This window comes from Pleurodeles waltl, chromosome 4_1 (assembly GCF_031143425.1).
Source record: "Pleurodeles waltl isolate 20211129_DDA chromosome 4_1, aPleWal1.hap1.20221129, whole genome shotgun sequence".
NCBI lineage: Eukaryota > Metazoa > Chordata > Amphibia > Caudata > Salamandridae > Pleurodeles > Pleurodeles waltl.
This window is the reverse complement of record NC_090442.1, coordinates 331192118-331214008: the sequence shown is the minus strand read 5'-3', so window position 1 is coordinate 331214008 and position 21891 is coordinate 331192118. Positions and strand designations below refer to the sequence as shown.

General features: G+C 46.0%; 1 protein-coding gene across 2 annotated transcripts in view; it reads left to right on the top strand.

The window, feature by feature from the left end:
- The window catches only part of CWF19L1 (CWF19 like cell cycle control factor 1), a 276784-nt gene that overhangs the window by 39328 nt on the left and 215565 nt on the right, over positions 1 to 21891 (top strand). For both annotated transcript variants that reach the window (XM_069228444.1, XM_069228445.1), the window contains 4 exons: positions 685 to 786; positions 4336 to 4550; positions 5850 to 5968; positions 6960 to 7044. In XM_069228444.1, coding sequence (XP_069084545.1) covers positions 685 to 786; positions 4336 to 4550; positions 5850 to 5968; positions 6960 to 7044 — 521 coding nt within the window. The remainder of the gene's footprint in view (positions 1 to 684; positions 787 to 4335; positions 4551 to 5849; positions 5969 to 6959; positions 7045 to 21891) is intronic.

Sequence of the window (21891 nt, the reverse complement as noted above, 5' to 3'; positions counted from 1 at the left end):
AGGTATTTTGCCCTACCATGCATGCTTTCATACTATGAACAGGTCGGCGTGAGACTGTTTGTTGTTTTTTTCCCACACAGTGGAAAGTGACTTCCCTGCAAGGTACAATCAAATTAGTGGTAGTTTTGTTCAATTTCTTATAGCACAACAGCCGGGTTTCACGATGGCTTTATGGTGGCATCCATCTGGTTGCTTATTTGTAGACTGAAATCCTAGGAATGCGTGCACCTGTAGGCTCAGACTGAATGCTGAAAGTGAATCTCCAAATTGCAGCATAGATTTCTGGCTTAAGAACCAGTCCCACCTGAAAGCCGCTAACTTGATAAAAAGACAAACGTGGTTAAGACAAACTGACATATGATGCACTTTGCTGTAACTGTTGCTTTATTTCAGAGGCATAGGCCTTGACAATAAATGATATTGCCATAAATCCAGACCTTTCATAGGCACAGACCGGTCTTCGGTTGAACAGAACCAGCTGGTGCCACTACGTTTGACCCATGTGCTCCTGAACGTGATCTCCAGCCACCATAACACCATATTCCCAATTGCATTAGGGTGTTTTTTTGTAGTTGCATCCTCATCCTGCCCACAGTGGCATGCTGGCTACACCACTGTCTGTACAGTAAAACAACTACATCAGGTGTACTGTTTCTCTAAAATTGTTCTCATTTCTTTCATCAGCTCCTATTCACACTTACGTCTTGGGTGCCAACAGTCAGGAAACCGTAAAATACTTTGAAGAGGCTGATGGATGCGAACTAGCTGAAAACATAACTTACTTGGGTATGTATTTGGAAAACAAATGTTAGGTGTTTGAAAGTAGCAGGAACGGTTACTATTTCTTTAGGCACGTTTGTTGTCCTTAAACCCCACTCGACTTTTGAGCATTTAGCAATATTTTAAGTGTAATTCACTTGAGATTTCAGTTTGTTTCTACAGCATGAAACATTTCCGTGATAAGCTTCATAAACATGCATGAGCTATCTGCAGTACCCATTTAATGTAATGCAGTTTAGTGCTATCCATTCTAATTAGGTTTATTATTTTATTTGGTTCTTCTCTTACTTGCAAAACGTCAGTTCTGTCCAGAGCAGGGATTCCCACCTCCTGCTTGCCAAGATGTCTTGCCAGTCGGACACCTAAGACCAGCAGCAGCTATTGCATCTCAGCTTAAAACAAGAAAGATATTGCCGAACCTACACCTTACTTTGGTTTAAATGGACGAGAACGTAGAACAGCAAACACAGTTTCTTGACTGTCTAAATTGCTGCCACCTGCTCTTAATTACCCTTACTCAAAGCTCTCTGAAACCACTGCAAGATGGTTATCAGTGCTTTACAAAAACACAGTAACATAATAAACTGTAACTGATGTTTTAGATGATGAACCTAGATATCAAGGACCCGACCACCAGCGAAATAGCCAACGTTAAATAACTGCTAAAAACCCATGTGGGTTTAAGAGTCATCATTTCGCACCACCAAAACATTTGATTGAATACAAAACAATAGCTATCTGAATTACTGTGTATTAAAGACCTAAGTGTTGAACAAATGAATGTGGAAAACCCAACACAGTATTTACCAAGCAATAATGGGTATTTATATAGCGCTGAATACCCCTGACGAGGCGTCGAAGCGCTTTTCGGCAAATAGCACGCTACTCCAGAACCCAACAGGAATTAGAATTAGTGATGGATTAGTATCGGGAAATATGAGTACAGTTTTAGTATTATTATTATTATGATGAGTTAATTTGAGCCGGGGATATGAGAGTTTGTTAGTTAGATTGACTGGTGTAATGGAGGGGTGGAGGAGGAAAGAAATCCACAAGTGTTAATTGGGAGTATATCCCTCATTTACTCATCCCAAAGGCTTGGGATGAGTAAAGGGGGATGAAGGAGGGAAGAGTCTGTGGAAGGGTTAGGGAGATAATAGTAGCAGGGTGAGATAAATGAGGGCGAATTTAGTAGGGTTGTTTGGGAGATCATGGTAGTAACTTGAGGTTTCAGTTAGATGGGGAAGTGGAGAGAAGAGCTCACGCAGAGTTATTTAGGAGACGAAAGTAGTAGAATGGATTTGGTATGAGTCAGAGTGGGAAAGTAGGATAGATTGATAGAGACATGACATGATGAGGGGTAGATGAGTGTGATAAGATGAGAGCAGGGATTCATAGATAATATCTAGTATAACAACCCACCCAGGAGCCGTGCAATGACCCATGAACATGCCAAGCACAGAACAACATACACACATACATACATATATATTTTCTCTCTATACACACACACACACACACACATGAATACACACACACACACACACACACACACATGCACACATATATGTACATACAATACATAATTAGAATAATGGGAAAATATACTTAGTCAAACAGGTTTAAAGAGTGTGTGTATTTTATTGTTCTGACATAGTAGCGATACATATTTTCTAAAGAACTATACAGAACTAGAAATATACTCATAATAAGAAAAAATATTTATCGACATAGGCAAATGCAGTCCATAGTTGTTTGAATATGGTGGTTATGAAGGAAAGAGCCAACTCTCGAGTAGTTTTCTGAAGACAAGAAAGTTATCTGTGGCTCTTATAGTTGGGGGGGTAATGAATTCCATAGTTTGGCTGCTTGAACGGAGAAGGATGTACCACCTACAGTCTTTTTCTTGTATGGTGGTGTTCTAAGGCGGGGTGCCAATCTTGAGCTGAGGTTTCTTTGTTGGATGTATTTGGTTATTTTGTTTCTGATAAAAAGAGGTCCTGTTCCATGTATAGCTTTGTGGGTGATACAAAGCAGCTTGAAAGTGCATCTTCTGGCAACGGGTAACCAGTGTAGTGCTCTCAAGGCAGGCAAGGGAGAGGTGGGCTTGCGGCTTTACATGTGAAAGTAGCCTGGCTGCGGAGTTCTGAATACGTTGTAGTTTTTTCATAATAGATAGAGATGATCCATGGTAGAGGCCATTGGCATAATCCAGTTTGGATAGTACGAGCAAGATAGTAGCTTGCACCTTGTGTGGAAATCCGAGGTGGGGGGAAGATGCGTCGTAGAGTCTTCAATGTGATGAAGCTTGTTCGTGCTAATTTGTCCACTTGGGCATTCATAGTTAACTTGGAATCCATGGTGATTCCAAGGTTTTTAACTTTCTTGGATAATTGAGGAGGTGGTCCGAGATCGTCGGGCCAGACGCACAGAGGGGGTCATAACTTTTCCAGTCACCACATATGAGTATTTCTGTTTTGGAGGTATTTAGTTTGAGATGGCTCCAGGTCCTCCACTGATCAACGGCTCTGAGGCAACTGAAGATTTCTGAGTTTTCAATGTTCTTGGGGCATTCTAATTTAAGTAGTATTTGTGTGTCATCTGCATAGTTGTGGCATGTGAGATGAAAATCCTTGATCAGTTCTGGTAATTATATCATGTAGATGTTGAAAAGCAAAGGTGAGATGATTGATCCTTGGGGGACCCCCTGCTTTTGTGTGTTTGTGTTTTATAATATTTGTTTCATTATCTTTTGATTTACATTTCTAAGGTTCGTTGATAAGAAGCACTGGCAAAGCCAGTAGGTCTGGCTTTAATGTTCCAAAACATTAAAGCCAAACTTGCTCGCTCTATAAATACTTGTACTTGGTTTCCTGCTTACAAGTTGGCTGCGGCCTATCTAACCTTTGAATTTCTTTTGGCACCTTCCAGGCAACCTGGATGGAGTCAATCCTGCCCAGCTGCCAGTTTGCTAGTGTGCCTTCTTCATGCACTTAATTCAGAGGAACAGGAGTGTGATATGTTAGCTTCTAAGATAATGGTGCTAGTCCACAAATTGAACCTTCAACATTTTTTGGTAAATGAATTAAGAATCTGTTCAAGTGCACATACAAATATTAGTTTCCCACGACAGTCATTGGCAGAGTGACCCCTGTGAGTTGCATGAAATTAATTACATCTTCTAGTATTAAGTAGTAATTATTGGAACAGTTGTGGCGAATATAACATGTGTAGCTTTTTGTAGTGATGTGGACAACGGGCAAAACCACAGAACGCAGCTTCTGAAATATGATATCTGTTTATTGTTACAATTTGAGTCCGTGTCTACTGTTCATGATTGTGTCACCAGTATTGCACTCCGTTTCCCTATGTTCAGGTGTTTGGAGGAACATATCTCCAACCCATCTTCATCAATGCTTGCACCTTCCTATGTACAACAATACATTGTTACTAGTAACTACATATTAAATTGTAAAATACCTTGTCCGTCTTAAGGTTGGTAAACTGAAGAAGAGGTGACTGATACTGTATTATTCCTATATCTTTCTGACTTAGGTCGTAAAGGTCTCTTTGCTGGTGCTTCTGGTTTACAAATTGCCTACCTCAGTGGTACAGAATCTCACAGTGAACCAGCTCCTGCATACAGTTTTACTATCAAGGATGTTGCATCACTCAAGAGCTCACTACTTTCTCAGTCAAATTTCAAAGGTGTTGATATCTTACTCACATCCCCGTGGCCAAAAGATGTATGGAACTATGGCAATAATCCCGTAAGTTATGTGTCTAAAAATAGAAAATCAAGTAATATGTGAAGACTGCCTGTCCGATTTACTTAATCTGTGTTCTTGGCCTGAAAAGTCCCCATTACTTTCTCACTGCACCGCTCTCATTTTGTCTTGTCACACGATTTTCTGACTTAATTTACCCTGATATTTCTGTACCGTAATCCTTTTTGTATGTTTAACTTTGACTAAATTTACCTTGATATGTCTATATTGTAGATTTTTTTTTTTTTTTTTTTTGTATGTATGTATGTATAAATAAGTTTGATGTGCTAAAAAGCATATTTGTCTGGTTAAGCCTGCACATTTTCCATATTGTTGTGAGGCATATAGTGGGTTGTTATTACAAAATCCGTTTTAACAGAGAACACAAATTAGCTTTGGTAATTGTCGGGCTCCATGAGTGGGCCCAGCCTAAAATTCACAAAGGCTTTTTCCAGGCGTACAGTATTTCACTAGGCTTTCTTTATTGTGCATGTATAGTAAACAAGAGGTTGCTGTACCTGTTTCTCATGGCTTCTATTTTTTTTAAAAAGGGCACTTAGAAACTCTGAAGCAGAAACAAGAATTGTACATGTTGGCCATGGTCACTAAAAATGTGGCAATGCAGGGCAATAATAAGCGGCAGTTAAAAGTAAAGTATGGCGCATAACGTAGTCCAGTCTTTGTCAATATTTGTAATTTCAGCACCTGTTAATACTATCTGGGCCAAATTGTGCCCCAGTGGTGTCAAACCAACACCTAAATGCAGCAGTTAGTTCCTAGAAGGCTCCCATTGAGCGACCCCATGCCTTGGCACTTAACTGATCTGTTTCAGCTAGAAATAACATTTTAAGGGAATGCAGCAGGTGAAGGATTATATGGCAAAGACAGGAAAAAAATGCTACAGAATTGCATAGTTCTGGTGGCACTGATCTTAGTGGAACTAGCAATTGTGGTATTGGAGTGCTATAACAACGTGCTGGGAGTGATAGTTCTAACTGGTAGCAGATAGTAGTTTGTAGAGATACTTATGAGTAAGAACACCAATATATGGAGCACTTTCTCTTTCCGGAATTGGATTTTATGCTCTAACAAGTGTGTATATTTTTAAGTTGTATTGTTGTGGGGCATAGATAAATTTTACGTGTCACATGCATCTAGCTTTTGATAAATGCTTATCACACAAAATAGTTAATGTGCTGTTGTGCAGATTGCCACATGAAATTCTGTCCAAAATTGTTATGTGTTTCTTATGGCTAAACTAAATTTTTCTAAGATTATCTGTAAACTATTTTTCAAATTTAGGGTGAAGTGGATACCAAGCGATGTGGTTCTTCATTAGTAAGTAGTCTGTCAATGGCCATAAAGCCAAGATATCACTTTGCTGCATTGGAAGGGTCAAATTATGAACGCCTTCCTTACAGGTAGGTGGCAGAGTTTCAGAAACATTTGCTCTGTATGTGTAGATACCTGTGTCGTCTAAACAAGTACATTCTGTTAAATGTACTTGTCCTCTCATGTTGATTAGTTAATGATTCTGATTATGTGTGTTTGACTTATCATCTGTCATATTGCGTCTCCCTGTAAATAGCACTATTAAATATAATCCTCGGCCTTGTGTATTAAATTACATGTTAAATTTTGTTCCATCTTGCATTCAGTCACACAACTCAAATGGCTGTATACAGTCAGTTATTCAAGTCTCTCTTTCTGCCATTAAACCTTTATTGTGATACAATTTGTGCACCAGTTAATATTGTGAGTTAAATTAAAGTTTGGGCATGTTTGGGGCTGTGGAACGGTACTGAGTTGCTCTTCAGGTTGTTGAATCTTGTACTTCAGCTAAAGCAGAAATAAAAACCATAGAAGATAAAAAATGACAAGTTTTTAAGTTAAAGCATATTTCCTGCCAAACCTCCTTATGATGTATAAGATGCAGTCTTCTTAGCTGGTGCCCTGGAAGACCATCTGGTGAGTGAGCTATTAGATTTCTAGATTTTACATATACATATATATTTCACCACATTATTAAAGCTCTTCTCTCCCATGGGCCATGGGTAATGCACAACAAAGGAAGGTTTTTGTTCTGCGAATAGCTAAGCACAAGGGTTAATGTGCTTTTGCCACATAAATGGCCATACGAACAAGGAGAAATACAAGATTTTGCTTTCATTTTCTTATACCTTCTAGTGTAAAGTCCTCCAGCTGTTAGCCTGTCACGTTGCAAGTTCTCACCCAAAAATTATTTACTGTGTAATGTAGGTGCTTATATTTATAATTTAGTATGATAAGCCATTTTGACAATGTTTTTAAAGGACATTGCAGGTCCGGTGGATTAAATAATTAGAGTTTGCAGGATTTATTTTCTGTGTAATGCATATCAAGTTATTACAGTTCCTTTATCTTTTTTTTCAGAAATCATATTGTACTTCAGGAAAATGCTCAGCATGTGAGCCGATTCATTTCACTGGCAAATGTTGGCAACACAAGTAAGAGAAAGGTAACACCAACCAATGTAATTGTATGTTTGTAAAGCTTTGGTGTATTTTGTCAACTGTATATCAAATTTGGTATGTTTTCCAGACATTTCATGTAATCATTCTAAAGACTTCTAAAAGGCTAGCATGACTTGGTAATGTCTGACAATCTTGCAAGATGTTCTGTGTAATTGTAGAGTGTGGTGTCACCACCAAGGGCATCCTAGTGCTGATCAGGTGTTCGGGCCTCGTCTCAAAGAGTCAAGTCTTCAGCTTCTTGCGAAATTAAGTAGAGAGGTGGTGGCTCTGGGGTGTAGTGGTAGGTCTTTGCAAGCTTTAGGTGTGACCTATGAGAATGCTCAACCTCCGTCTCTGTTTCTTTGTAAGCATGGGATGTGTGCAAGTAGGAGTCCAGCTGAGCAAATTTGCCTGGCTTGTTGGAAAGAGGTAAGCTTGTTCAGGTTGTCCAGGCTTATACTGTGTAGTGCTTGGAGTGTGTGGGTGAAGAGTTTGAACTAAGTGCCCTTGTGTATTGGGATCCATTTGAGCTCCGTGAGGTGTGGTGTGATGCAAGTCCTACGTGGACTGTTTTAAATGGGTCTGGCTGCTGCTTTCTTGATGGTTTCTAGTCTTCTATTGAGTTATGTGGTGATTCCGGAATAGACAGTGGTCCCGTAGTAGAGCCTGCCGGTGACCAGGACGTGGGTGATGAGTTTTCTAATGTTGCCAAGAAGCCATTTGAAGATGAGGTGAGGAAGAAGGAAGCTATGATAGTGTTGACTTGTGTGGACATGTCCATCTATTCGTCAGAGATGATGCTGAGGTTTCTGGCATGGGAAGTAGAAGGTAGGTATAGGTCTGAGGTTGTATGGCCATCTGGAGGAGTCCCAGTGTGAGGTGTTTTTTTCAGAGATCTGTACTTCTCACTTGTTGGTGTTGCGCTTAAGAAAGTTGGACTTCATTCAAGTAAAGACCGCGGTCATTCAGGCAGTGAACTTGTTGGGGGCTTTGAACGAGAGGATGGTATTAGTTGTGAGTGTTTGAGCAGATGTTGATGTCCTGGGTGCGGATGATGTTGGCAGGTGGAGTCATATATTTATTGAAGAGAGGAGGTGTAGGAAGTTGGCTCTGTATGCACTATTTCAAAGTAAGGAATAGTATGCACAGAGTCCAAGGGTTCCCCTTAGAGGTAAGATAGTGGCAAAAAGAGATAATACTAATGCTCTATTTTGTGGTAGTGTGGTCGAGCAGTAGGCTTATCAAAGGAGAAGTGTTAAGCATTTGTTGTACATACACACAGGCAATAAATGAGGAACACACACTCAGAGACAATTCCAGGCCAATAGGTTTTTGAATAGAAAAATATATTTTCTTAGTTTATTTTAAGAACCACAGGTTCAAATTCTACATGTAATACTTTGCATGAAAGGTATTGCATGTAAGTACTTTAGGAACTTTGGATAATCACAATAGCATATATACTTTTCAAATAATACACATAGCTATTTTAAAACTAGAGACAGTGCAATTTTCACAGTTCCTAGGGGAGGTAAGTAATTGTTAGTTCTTGCAGGTAAGTAAACCACGTACGGGGTTCAAGTTTGGGTCCAAGGTAGCCCACCGTTGGGGGTTCAGAGCAACCCCAAAGTTACCACACCAGCAGCTCAGGGCCGGTCAGGTGCAGAGTTTAAAGTGGTGCCCAAAACACATAGGCTTCAATGGAGAAGGGGGTGCCCCGGTTCCAGTCTGCCAGCAGGTAAGTACCCGCGTCTTCGGAGGGCAGACCAGGGGGGTTTTGTAGGGCACCGGGGGGGGACACAAGTTAGCACAGAAAGTACACCCTCAGCAGCACGGGGGCGGCCGGATGCAGTGTGCAAACACACGTCGGGTTTGTAATTGAAATCAATGGGAGACCAAGGGGTCTCTTCAGCGATGCAGGCAAGGGGGGGGCTCCTCGGGGTAGCCACCACCTGGGCAAGGGAGAGGGCTTCCTGGGGGTCACTCCTGCACTGGAGTTCCGATCCTTCAGGTCCTGGGGGCTGCGGGTGCCGGGTCTTTTCCAGGCGTCTGGATCTGAGAGTCAGGCAGTCGCGGTCAGGGGGAGCCTCGGGATTCCCTCTGCAGGCGTCGCTGTGGGAGTTCAGGGGGGACAACTTTGGTTACTCACAGTCTCGGAGTCACCGGGGAGTTCTCCCTGAAGTGTTGTTTCTTCACAAGTCGAGCAGGGGGTGTCGGGTGCAGAGTTGCAAGTCTCACGCTTCTGGCGGGAAACACAGTTGTCTTTAAGTTGCTTCTTTGGAAACAAAGTTGCAGTCTTTGGTGAACAGGGCTGCTGTTCTCGGGAGTTTCTTGGTCCTTCTAGAGCAGGGCAGTCCTCTGAGGCTTCAGAGGTCGCTGGTCCTGGGGAAAGCGTCGCTGGAGCAGTTTTCTTCCGAAGGGGGGAGACAGGCCGGTAGAGCTGGGGCCAAAGCAGTTGGTGTCTCCGTCTTCTCTGCAGGGTTTTTCAGCTCAGCAGTCCTCTTCTTCTTAGGTTGCAGGAATCTAAGTTCCTAGGTTCAAGGGAGCCCTTAAATACTAAATTTAAGGGCGTGTTTAGGTCTGGGGGGTTAGTAGCCAATGGCTACTAGCCCTGAGGGTGGGTACACCCTCTTTGTGCCTCCACCCAAGGGGAGGGGGTCACATTCCTATCCCTATTGGGGGAATCCTCCATCTGCAAGACGGAGGATTTCTAAAAGTCAGTCACCTCAGCTCAGGACACCTTAGGGGCTGTCCTGACTGGCCAGTGACTCCTCCTTGTTTTTCTCATTATCTCTCCTGGACTTGCCGCCAAAAGTGGGGGCTGTGTCCAGGGGGCGGGCATCTCCACTAGCTGGAGTGCCCTGGGGCATTGTAACATGAAGCTTGAGCCTTTGAAGCTCACTGCTAGGTGTTACAGTTCCTGCAGGGGGGAGGTGTGAAGCACCTCCACCCAGAGCAGGCTTTGTTTCTGTCCTCAGATAGCACAAAGGCTCTCACCGCATGGGGTCAGAAACTCGTCTCTCAGCAGCAGGCTGGCAGAGACCAGTCAGTCCTGCACTGAACAATTGGGTAAAATACAGGGGGCATCTCTAAGATGCCCTCTGTGTGCATTTTTTAATAAATCCAACACTGGCATCAGTGTGGGTTTATTATTCTGAGAAGTTTGATACTAAACTTCCCAGTATTCAGTGTAGCCATTATGGAGCTGTGGAGTTCGTTTTTGACAGACTCCCAGACCATATATTCTTATGGCTACCCTGCACTTACAATGTCTAATGTTTTGCTTAGACACTGTAGGGGCATAGTGCTCATGCACCTATGCCCTCACCTGTGGTATAGTGCACCCTGCCTTAGGGCTGTAAGGCCTGCTAGAGGGGTGACTTACCTATGCCACAGGCAGTGTGAGGTTGGCATGGCACCCTGAGGGGAGTGCCATGTCGACTTAGTCATTTTCTCCCCACCAGCACACACAAGCTGGCAAGCAGTGTGTCTGTGCTGAGTGAGGGGTCCCTAGGGTGGCATAAGACATGCTGCAGCCCTTAGAGACCTTCCCTGGCATCAGGGCCCTTGGTACCAGTTCAAGGGACTTACCTGGGTGCCAGGGTTGTGCCAATTGTGGAGACAATGGTACATTTTTTAGGTGAAAGAACACTGGTGCTGGGGCCTGGTTAGCAGGGTCCCAGCACACTTCTCAGTCAAGTCAGCATCAGTATCAGGCAAAAAGTGGGGGGTAACTGCAACAAGGAGCCATTTCTTTACCGTAGGGCTGAGGGAAAAGCCTTGCGGTACCCTACATGTGAGTTTACAGGTTTCTGAGGTGTACTGTGTTGGGCTGACCATTTCAGTTCTTTTTGCCAAAAAGGAGCAGAACCAGCAGAGAGCAGGTCCTTGAATGCCAACCTTTGGTAGGTGTCTGGTGAGGATGGGTGTAATATAGTGTCAAAGGCTGCAGTGAGGACCAGAATGATGTGGGCCAGGATCTCTCTTCTGCCCATGATCCTGCAGATATTGCTTGTTGTGGTGATGATTGTTGGACGGTGTGGTGTCTACGAACTGGTGACAGACAAGGTGGCTGTAGGAAGTTGGCTCTGTATGTGCTATTTCAAAGTAAGGAATAGCATGCACAGAGTCCAAGGGTTCCCCTTAGAGGTAAAATAGTGGTAAAAATAGATAATACTAATGCTCTATTTTGTGGTAGTGTGGTCGAGCAGTAGGCTTATCCAAGGAGTAGTGTTAAGCATTTGTTGTACATACACATAGACAATAAATGAGGTACACACACTCAGAGACAAATCCAGCCAATAGGTTTTGTTATAGAAAAATATCTTTTCTTAGTTTATTTTAAGAACCACAGGTTCAAATTTAACATGTAATATCTTGTTTGAAAGGTATTGCAGGTAAGTACATTAGGAACTTTGAATCATTTCAATTGCATGTATACTTTTCAAGTTATTGACAAATAGCTATTTTAAAAGTGGACACAGTGCAATTTTCACAGTTCCTGGGGGAGGTAAGTTTTTGTTAGTTTTACCAGGTAAGTAAGACACTTACAGGGTTCAGTTCTTGGTCCAAGGTAGCCCACCGTTGGGGGTTCAGAGCAACCCCAAAGTCACCACACCAGCAGCTCAGGGCAGGTCAGGTGCAGAGTTCAAAGTGGTGCCCAAAACGCATAGGCTAGAATGGAGAGAAGGGGGTGCCCCGGTTCCGGTCTGCTTGCAGGTAAGTACCCGCGTCTTCGGAGGGCAGACCAGGGGGGTTTTGTAGGGCACCGGGGGGGGACACAAGCCCACACAGAAATTTCACCCTCAGCGGCGCGGTGGCGGCCGGGTGCAGTGTAGAAACAAGCGTCGGGTTTGCAATGTTAGTCTATGAGAGATCAAGGGATCTCTTTAGCGCTGCAGGCAGGCAAGGGGGGGCTTCCTCGGGGAAACCTCCACTTGGGCAAGGGAGAGGGACTCCTGGGGGTCACTTCTCCAGTGAAAGTCCGGTCCTTCAGGTCCTGGGGGCTGCGGGTGCAGGGTCTTTTCCAGGCGTCGGGACTTAGGTTTCAGAGAGTCGCGGTCAGGGGAAGCCTCGGGATTCCCTCTGCAGGCGGCGCTGTGGGGGCTCAGGGGGGACAGGTTTTGGTACTCACAGTCGGAGAGCAGTCCGGGGGTCCTCCCTGAGGTGTTGGTTCTCCACCAGCCGAGTCGGGGTCGCCGGGTGCAGTGTTGCAAGTCTCACGCTTCTTGCGGGGAGTTGCAGGGGTCTTTAAAGCTGCTCCTTGAAACAAAGTTGCAGTCTTTTTGGAGCAGGTCCGCTGTCCTCGGGAGTTTCTGGTCGTCGTCGAAGCAGGGCAGTCCTCAGAGGATTCAGAGGTCGCTGGTCCCTTTGGAAGGCGTCGCTGGAGCAGAGTTCTTTGGAAGGCAGGAGACAGGCCGGTGAGTTTCTGGAGCCAAGGCAGTTGTTGTCTTCTGGTCTTCCTCTGCAGGGGTTTTCAGCTGGGCAGTCCTTCTTCTTGTTGTCGCAGGAATCTAATTTTCTAGGGTTCAGGGTAGCCCTTAAATACTAAATTTAAGGGCGTGTTTAGGTCTGGGGGGTTAGTAGCCAATGGCTACTAGCCCTGAGGGTGGGTACACCCTCTTTGTGCCTCCTCCCAAGGGGAGGGGGTCACAATCCTAACCCTATTGGGGGAATCCTCCATCTGCAAGATGGAGGATTTCTAAAAGTCAGAGTCACCTCAGCTCAGGACACCTTAGGGGCTGTCCTGACTGGCCAGTGACTCCTCCTTGTTGCTTTCTTTGTTCCCTCCAGCCTTGCCGCCAAAAGTGGGGGCCGTGGCCGGAGGGGGCGGGCAACTCCACTAAGCTGGAGTGCCCTGCTGGGCTGTGACAAAGGGGTGAGCCTTTGAGGCTCGCCGCCAGGTGTTACAGCTCCTGCCTGGGGGAGGTGTTAGCATCTCCACCCAGTGCAGGCTTTGTTACTGGCCTCAGAGTGACAAAGGCACTCTCCCCATGGGGCCAGCAACATGTCTCTAGTGTGGCAGGCTGCTGGAACTAGTCAGCCTACACAGACAGTCGGTTAAGTTTCAGGGGGCACCTCTAAGGTGCCCTCTGTGGTGTATTTTGCAATAAAATGTACACTGGCATCAGTGTGCATTTATTGTGCTGAGAAGTTTGATACCAAACTTCCCAGTTTTCAGTGTAGCCATTATGGTGCTGTGGAGTTCGTGTTTGACAAACTCCCAGACCATATACTCTTATGGCTACCCTGCACTTACAATGTCTAAGGTTTTGTTTAGACACTGTAGGGGTACCATGCTCATGCACTGGTACCCTCACCTATGGTATAGTGCACCCTGCCTTAGGGCTGTAAGGCCTGCTAGAGGGGTGACTGACCTATACTTGCATAGGCAGTGAGAGGCTGGCATGGCACCCTGAGGGGAGTGCCATGTCGACTTACTCGTTTTGTTCTCACTAGCACACACAAGCTGGCAAGCAGTGTGTCTGTGCTGAGTGAGAGGTATCCAGGGTGGCATAAGACATGCTGCAGCCCTTAGAGACCTTCCTTGGCATCAGGGCCCTTGGTACTAGAAGTACCAGTTACAAGGGACTTATCTGGATGCCAGGGTCTGCCAATTGTGGATACAAAAGTACAGGTTAGGGAAAGAACACTGGTGCTGGGGCCTGGTTAGCAGGCCTCAGCACACTTTCAATTGTAAACATAGCATCAGCAAAGGCAAAAAGTCAGGGGGCAACCATGCCAAGGAGGCATTTCCTTACACAACCCCCCCCCCCAAACGAAAGAGGATGAGACTAACCTTTCCCAAGAGAGTCTTCATTTTCTAAGTGGAAGAACCTGGAAAGGCCATCTGCATTGGCATGGGCAGTCCCAGGTCTGTGTTCCACTATAAAGTCCATTCCCTGTAGGGAGATGGACCACCTCAACAGTTTTGGATTTTCACCTTTCATTTGCATCAGCCATTTGAGAGGTCTGTGGTCAGTTTGAACTAGGAAGTGAGTCCCAAAGAGGTATGGTCTCAGCTTCTTCAGGGACCAAACCACAGCAAAGGCCTCCCTCTCAATGGCACTCCAACGCTGCTCCCTGGGGAGTAACCTCCTGCTAATGAAAGCAACAGGCTGGTCAAGGCCCTCATCATTTGTTTGGGACAAAACTGCCCCTATCCCATGTTCAGAGGCATCTGTCTGCACAATGAACTGCTTAGAATAATCTGGAGCTTTTAGAACTGGTGCTGAGCACATTGCTTGTTTCAGGGTGTCAAAGGCCTGTTGGCATTCCACAGTCCAGTTCACTTTCTTGGGCATTTTCTTGGAGGTGAGTTCAGTGAGGGCTGTCACAATGGATCCATATCCCTTCACAAACCTCCTGTAATACCCAGTCAAGCCAAGGAATGCCCTGACTTGAGTCTGGGTTTTTGGAGCTACCCAGTCCAGAATAGTCTGGATCTTGGGTTGGAGTGGCTGAACTTGGCCTCCACCTACAAGGTGGCCCAAGTAAACCACAGTTCCCTGCCCTATCTGGCATTTGGATGCCTTGATAGAGAGGCCTGCAGATTGCAGAGCCTTCAAAACCTTCTTCAGGTGGACCAGGTGATCCTGCCAGGTGGAGCTAAAGACAGCAATATCATCAAGATAAGCTGTGCTAAAGGACTCCAAGCCAGCAAGGACTTGATTCACCAACCTTTGGAAGGTGGCAGGGGCATTCTTTAAACCAAAGGGCATAACAGTAAACTGATAATGCCCATCAGGTGTGGAGAATGCTGTTTTCTCTTTTGCTCCAGGTGCCATTTTTATTTGCCAGTACCCTGCTGTCAAGTCAAAGGTACTTAAGAATTTGGCAGCACCTAATTTATCTATGAGCTCATCCGCTCTAGGAATTGGGTGAGCATCTGTCTTGGTGACAGAGTTGAGCCCTCTGTAGTCCACACAAACCTCATCTCTTTCTTTCCATCTTTGGTGTGAGGTTTGGGGACTAAGACCACTGGGCTAGCCCAGGGGCTGTCAGAGCGCTCAATTACTCCCAATTCCAGCATCTTGTGGACTTCCACCTTGATGCTTTCCTTAACATGGTCAGACTGTCTAAAAATGTTGTTTTTGACAGGCATGCTGTCTCCTGTGTCCACATCATGGGTACACAGGTGTGTCTGACCAGGGGTTAAGGAGAAGAGTTCAGGAAACTGTTGTATGACTCTCCTACAATCAGCTTGCTGTTGGCCAGAGAGGGTGTCTGAGTAGATCACTCCATCTACTGAGCCATCTTTTGGGTCTGATGACAGAAGATCAGGGAGAGGTTCACTCTCTGCCTCCTGATCCTCATCTGTTACCATCAACAGATTCACATCAGCCCTGTCATGGAAGAGCTTAAGGCGGTTCACATGGATCACCCTCTTGGGGCTCCTGCTTGTGCCCAGGTCCACCAGGTAGGTGACCTGACTCTTCCTTTCTAGCACTGGGTAAGGGCCACTCCATTTGTCCTGCAGTGCCCTGGGAGCCACAGGCTCCAGAACCCAGACTTTCTGCCCTGGTTGGAACTCAACCAGTGCAGCCTTTTGGTCATACCAAAACTTCTGGAGCTGTTGGCTGGCCTCAAGGTTTTTGGTTGCCTTTTCCATGTACTCTGCCATTCTAGAGCGAAGGCCAAGTACATAGTCCACTATGTCTTGTTTAGGCTCATGAAGAGGTCTCTCCCAGCCTTCTTTAACAAGAGCAAGTGGTCCCCTTACAGGGTGGCCAAACAGAAGTTCAAAGGGTGAGAATCCTACTCCCTTCTGTGGCACCTCTCTGTAAGCAAAAAGCAGACATGGCAAGAGGACATCCCATCTCCTTTTGAGTTTTTCTGGGAGCCCCATGATCATGCCTTTTAATGTCTTGTTGAATCTCTCAACCAAGCCATTAGTTTGTGGATGGTATGGTGTAGTGAATTTGTAAGTCACTCCACACTCATTCCACATGTGTTTTAGTTATGCTGACATGAAGTTGGTACCTCTGTCAGACACCACCTCCTTAGGGAAACCCACTCTGGTAAAGATACCAATGAGGGCCTTGGCTACTGCAGGGGCAGTAGTCGACCTAAGGGGAATAGCTTCAGGATACCTAGTAGCATGATCCACTACTACTAGGATGTACATATTTCCTGAGGCTGTGGGAGGTTCCAGTGGACCAACTATGTCCACACCCACTCTTTCAAAGGGGACCCCCACCACTGGAAGTGGAATGAGGGGGGCCTTTGGGTGCCCACCTGTCTTACCACTAGATTGACAGGTGGGGCAGGAGAGGCAAAACTCCTTAACCTTCTGGGACATATTGGGCCAGTAGAAGTGGTTGACTAACCTCTCCCACGTCTTGGTTTGTCCCAAATGCCCAGCAAGGGGAATATCATGGGCTAAGGTCAGAATAAACTCTCTGAACGACTGAGGCACTACCACTCTCCTAGTGGCACCAGGTTTGGGGTCTCTGGCCTCAGTGTACAGGAGTCCATCTTCCCAATAGACCCTATGTGTTCCATTTTTCTTGCCCTTGGACTCTTCAGCAGCTTGCTGCCTAAGGCCTTCAAGAGAGGGACAGGTTTCTTGTCCCTTACACAGCTCCTCCCTTGAGGGTCCCCCTGGGCCTAAGAGCTCAACCTGATAAGGTTCAAGTTCCAAAGGCTCAGTTCCCTCAGAGGGCAGAACTTCTTCCTGAGAAGAGAGGTCCCCTTTTTCTGACTGTGTTGCAGTTGGTTTCCCAACTGACTTTCCTTTTCTCTTGGTAGGCTGGGCCATTTTTCCAGACTCCAGCTCTACTTTTTCACCCTGTGCCTTGCATTGTGCTCTTGTTTTTACACACACCAGTTCAGGGATACCCAGCATGGCTGCATGGGTTTTTAGTTCTACCTCAGCCCATGCTGAGGACTCCAGGTCATTTCCAAGCAGACAGTCTACTGGGATGTTTGAGGAGACCACCACCTGTTTCAGGCCATTGACCCCTCCCCATTCTAAAGTTACCATTGCCATGGGATGTGATTTAGTTTGATTGTCAGCATTGGTGACTGTATAAGTTTTTCCAGTCAGGTATTGGCCAGGGGAAACCAGTTTCTCTGTCACCATGGTGACACTGGCACCTGTATCCCTCAGGCCCTCTACACTTGTCCCATTAATAAAGAGCTGCTGCCTGTATTTTTGCATGTTAGGGGGCCAGGCAGCTAGTGTGGCTAAATCCACCCCACCCTCAGAGACTAGAGTAGCTTCAGTGTGGACCCTGATTTGCTCTGGGCACAGTGTTGATCCCACTTGGAGACTAGCCATTCCAGTGTTACCTGGATTGGAGTTTGGAGTGGAACTTTTCTTGGGACAGGCCTTGTCTCCAGTTTGGTGTCCAGACTGACTACAGTTTCGACACCAGGCCTTTTTGGGATCAAAGTTTTTACCCTTGTACCCAGGATTGTTTTGTGAAGAGGCTCTGGGCCCACCCTCCTGTGCAGGTTTTTGGGGGCCTGTAGAAGACTCTTTACTATTTTTATTTTTGGCTGTCTCACCACCTGTAAGGAAATGCCTCCTTGGCATGGTTGCCCCCTGACTTTTTGCCTTTGCTGATGCTATGTTTACAATTGAAAGTGTGCTGAGGCCTGCTAACCAGGCCCCAGCAGCAGTGTTCTTTCCCTAACCTGTACTTTTGTATCCACAATTGGCAGACCCTGGCATCCAGATAAGTCCCTTGTAACTGGTACTTCTAGTACCAAGGGTCCTGATGCCAAGGAAGGTCTCTAAGGGCTGAAGCATGTCTTATGCCACCCTGGAGACCTCTCACTCAGCACAGACACACTGCTTGCCAGCTTGTGTGTGCTAGTGAGAACAAAACGAGTAAGTCGACATGGCACTCCCCTCAGGGTGCCATGCCAGCCTCTCACTGCCTATGCAAGTATAGGTCAGTCACCCCTCTAGCAGGCCTTACAGCCCTAAGGCAGGGTGCACTATACCATAGGTGAGGGTACCAGTGCATGAGCATGGTACCCCTACAGTGTCTAAACAAAACCTTAGACATTGTAAGTGCAGGGTAGCCATAAGAGTATATGGTCTGGGAGTTTGTCAAACACGAACTCGACAGCACCATAATGGCTACACTGAAAACTGGGAAGTTTGGTATCAAACTTCTCAGCACAATAAATGCACACTGATGCCAGTGTACATTTTATTGCCAAATACACCCCAGAGGGCACCTTAGAGGTGCCCCCTGAAACTTAACCGACTGTCTGTGTAGGCTGACTAGTTCCAGCAGCCTGCCACACTAGAGACATGTTGCTGGCCCCATGGGGAGAGTGCCTTTGTCACTCTGAGGCCAGTAACAAAGCCTGCACTGGGTGGAGATGCTAACACCTCCCCCAGGCAGGAGCTGTAACACCTGGCGGTGAGCCTCAAAGGCTCACCCCTTTGTCACAGCCCAGCAGGGCACTCCAGCTTAGTGGAGTTGCCCGCCCCCTCCGGCCACGGCCCCCACTTTTGGCGGCAAGGCTGGAGGGAACAAAGAAAGCAACAAGGAGGAGTCACTGGCCAGTCAGGACAGCCCCTAAGGTGTCCTGAGCTGAGGTGACTCTAACTTTTAGAAATCCTCCATCTTGCAGATGGAGGATTCCCCCAATAGGGTTAGGATTGTGACCCCCTCCCCTTGGGAGGAGGCACAAAGAGGGTGTACCCACCCTCAGGGCTAGTAGCCATTGGCTACTAACCCCCCAGACCTAAACACGCCCTTAAATTTAGTATTTAAGGGCTACCCTGAACCCTAGAAAATTAGATTCCTGCAAACTACAAGAAGAAGGACTGCCTAGCTGAAAACCCCTGCAGAAGACCAGAAGACGACAACTGCCTTGGCTCCAGAAACTCACCGGCCTGTCTCCTGCCTTCCAAAGAACTCTGCTCCAGCGACGCCTTCCAAGGGACCAGCGACCTCTGAATCCTCTGAGGACTGCCCTGCTTCGAAAAAGACAAGAAACTCCCGAGGACAGCGGACCTGCTCCAAAAAGACTGCAACTTTGTTTCAAGGAGCAGCTTTAAAGACCCTGCAATCTCCCCGCAAGAAGCGTGAGACTTGCAACACTGCACCCGGCGACCCCGACTCGGCTGGTGGAGAACCAACACCTCAGGGAGGACCCCCGGACTACTCTACGACTGTGAGTACCAAAACCTGTCCCCCCTGAGCCCCCACAGCGCCGCCTCCAGAGGGAATCCCGAGGCTTCCCCTGACCGCGACTCTTTGAAACCTAAGTCCCGACGCCTGGAAAAGACTCTGCACCTGCAGCCCCCAGGACCTGAAGGACCGGACTTTCACTGCAGAAGTGACCCCCAGGAGTCCCTCTCCCTTGCCCAAGTGGACGTTTCCCCGAGGAACCCCCCCCTTGCCTGCCTGCAGCGCTGAAGAGATCCCTTGATCTCTCATTGACTAACATTGCGAACCCGACGCTTGTTCTATCACTGCACCCGGCCGCCCCCGCGCCGCTGAGGGTGAAATTTCTGTGTGGGCTGGTGTCCCCCCCCGGTGCCCTACAAAACCCCCCTGGTCTGCCCTCCGAAGACGCGGGTACTTACCTGCAAGCAGACCGGAACCGGGGCACCCCCTGCTCTCCATTCTAGCCTACGCGTTTTGGGCACCACTTTGAACTCTGCACCTGACCGGCCCTGAGCTGCTGGTGTGGTGACTTTGGGGTTGCTCTGAACCCCCAACGGTGGGCTACCTTGGACCAAGAACTGAACCCTGTAAGTGTCTTACTTACCTGGTAAAACTAACCAAAACTTACCTCCCCCAGGAACTGTGAAAATTGCACTAAGTGTCCACTTTTAAAGTAGCTATTTGTGAATAACTTGAAAAGTATACATGCAATTGAAATGATTCAAAGTTCCTAATGTACGTACCTGCAATACCTTTCAAACAAGATATTACATGTTAAATTTGAACCTGTGGTTCTTAAAATAAACTAAGAAAAGATATTTTTCTATAACAAAACCTATTGGCTGGATTTGTCTCTGAGTGTGTGTACCTCATTTATTGTCTATGTGTATGTACAACAAATGCTTAACACTACTCCTTGGATAAGCCTACTGCTCGACCACACTACCACAAAATAGAGCATTAGTATTATCTCTTTTTACCACTATTTTACCTCTAAGGGGAACCCTTGGACTCTGTGCATGCTATTCCTTACTTTGAAATAGCACATACAGAGCCAACTTCCTACACCACCTTTCCCCTGGGGAGGTTTTGTGACCCCTTTCTTTTGGTCACCCCCTGTGGAAGTTTTGGACACCCTTGTCTTGACCCAATGGTCCGCCTTCTTTCCCAATTCTTGGGGAGAAATTGGTCCTAGGTCTACCAGATGCTGATGCAGTTTATCATTGAAACAATTACTTAACAGGTGTTCTTTCACAAATAAATTGTACAGCCCATCATAATTACTTACACCACTGCCTTGAATCCAACCATCTAGTGTTTTTACTGAGTAGTCTACAAAGTCAACCCAGGTCTGGCTCGAGGATTTTTGAGCCCCCCTGAATCTAATCCTATACTCCTCAGTGGAGAATCCAAAGCCCTCAATCAGGGTACCCTTCATGAGGTCATAAGATTCTGCATCTTTTCCAGAGAGTGTGAGGAGTCTATCCCTACACTTTCCTGTGAACATTTCCCAAAGGAGAGCACCCCAGTGAGATCTGTTCACTTTTCTGGTTACACAAGCCCTCTCAAAAGCTGTGAACCATTTGGTGATGTCATCACCATCTTCATATTTAGTTACAATCCCTTTAGGGATTTTCAACATGTCAGGAGAATCTCTGACCCTATTTATGTTGCTGCCACCATTGATGGGTCCTAGGCCCATCTCTTGCCTTTCCCTTTCTATGGCTAGGATCTGTCTTTCCAAAGCCAATCTTTTGGCCATCCTGGCTAGCTGGATGTCCTCTTCACTGGAGTTATCCTCAGTGATTTCAGAGTTGTTGGCCCCTCCTGTGAGGGAACCAGCATCTCTGACTATTATTTGTGGAGTCAGGGCTTGAGAGGCCCTGTTCTCCCTAAATAGGACTGGTAGGTGGGAATTTTCCTCCAAGTCACTATCTTCATCCTCTGTGTTGCCATCCTCAGAGGGGTTGGCCTTTTCAAACTCTGCCAACAGCTCCTGGAGCTGTAGTTTGGAAGGTCTGGGCCCATTACTATTTTCTTTATTTTACAGAGTGACCTTAGCTCCCTCATCTTAAGATGGAGGTAAGGTGTGGTGTCGAGTTCCACCACATTCATCTCTGCACTAGACATTATGCTTCTAAAAGTTGGAATACTTTTTAAGAATCTAAAACTAGTTCTAGAATCTAATTCAAACTTTTAAACTCTAAAAGAAATGCTAACAGGGACTAACACAAGGCCCTAGCAGGACTTTTAAGAATTTAGAAAACTTTTCAAATTGCAAAAATCAATTTCTAATGACAATTTTGGAATTTGTCGTGTGATCAGGTATTGGCTGAGTAGTCCAGCAAATGCAAAGTCTTGTACCCCACCACTGATCCACCAATGTAGGAAGTTGGCTCTGTATGTGCTATTTCAAAGTAAGGAATAGCATGCACAGAGTCCAAGGGTTCCCCTTAGAGGTAAAATAGTGGTAAAAGAGATAATACTAATGCTCTATTTTGTGGTAGTGTGGTCGAGCAGTAGGCTTATCCAAGGAGTAGTGTTAAGCATTTGTTGTACATACACAAGACAATAAATGAGGTACACACACTCAGAGACAAATCCAGCCAATAGGTTTTGTATAGAAAAATATCTTTTATTGGTTTATTTTAAGAACCACAGGTTCAAATTTAACATGTAATATCTTGTTTGAAAGGTATTGCAGGTAAGTACATT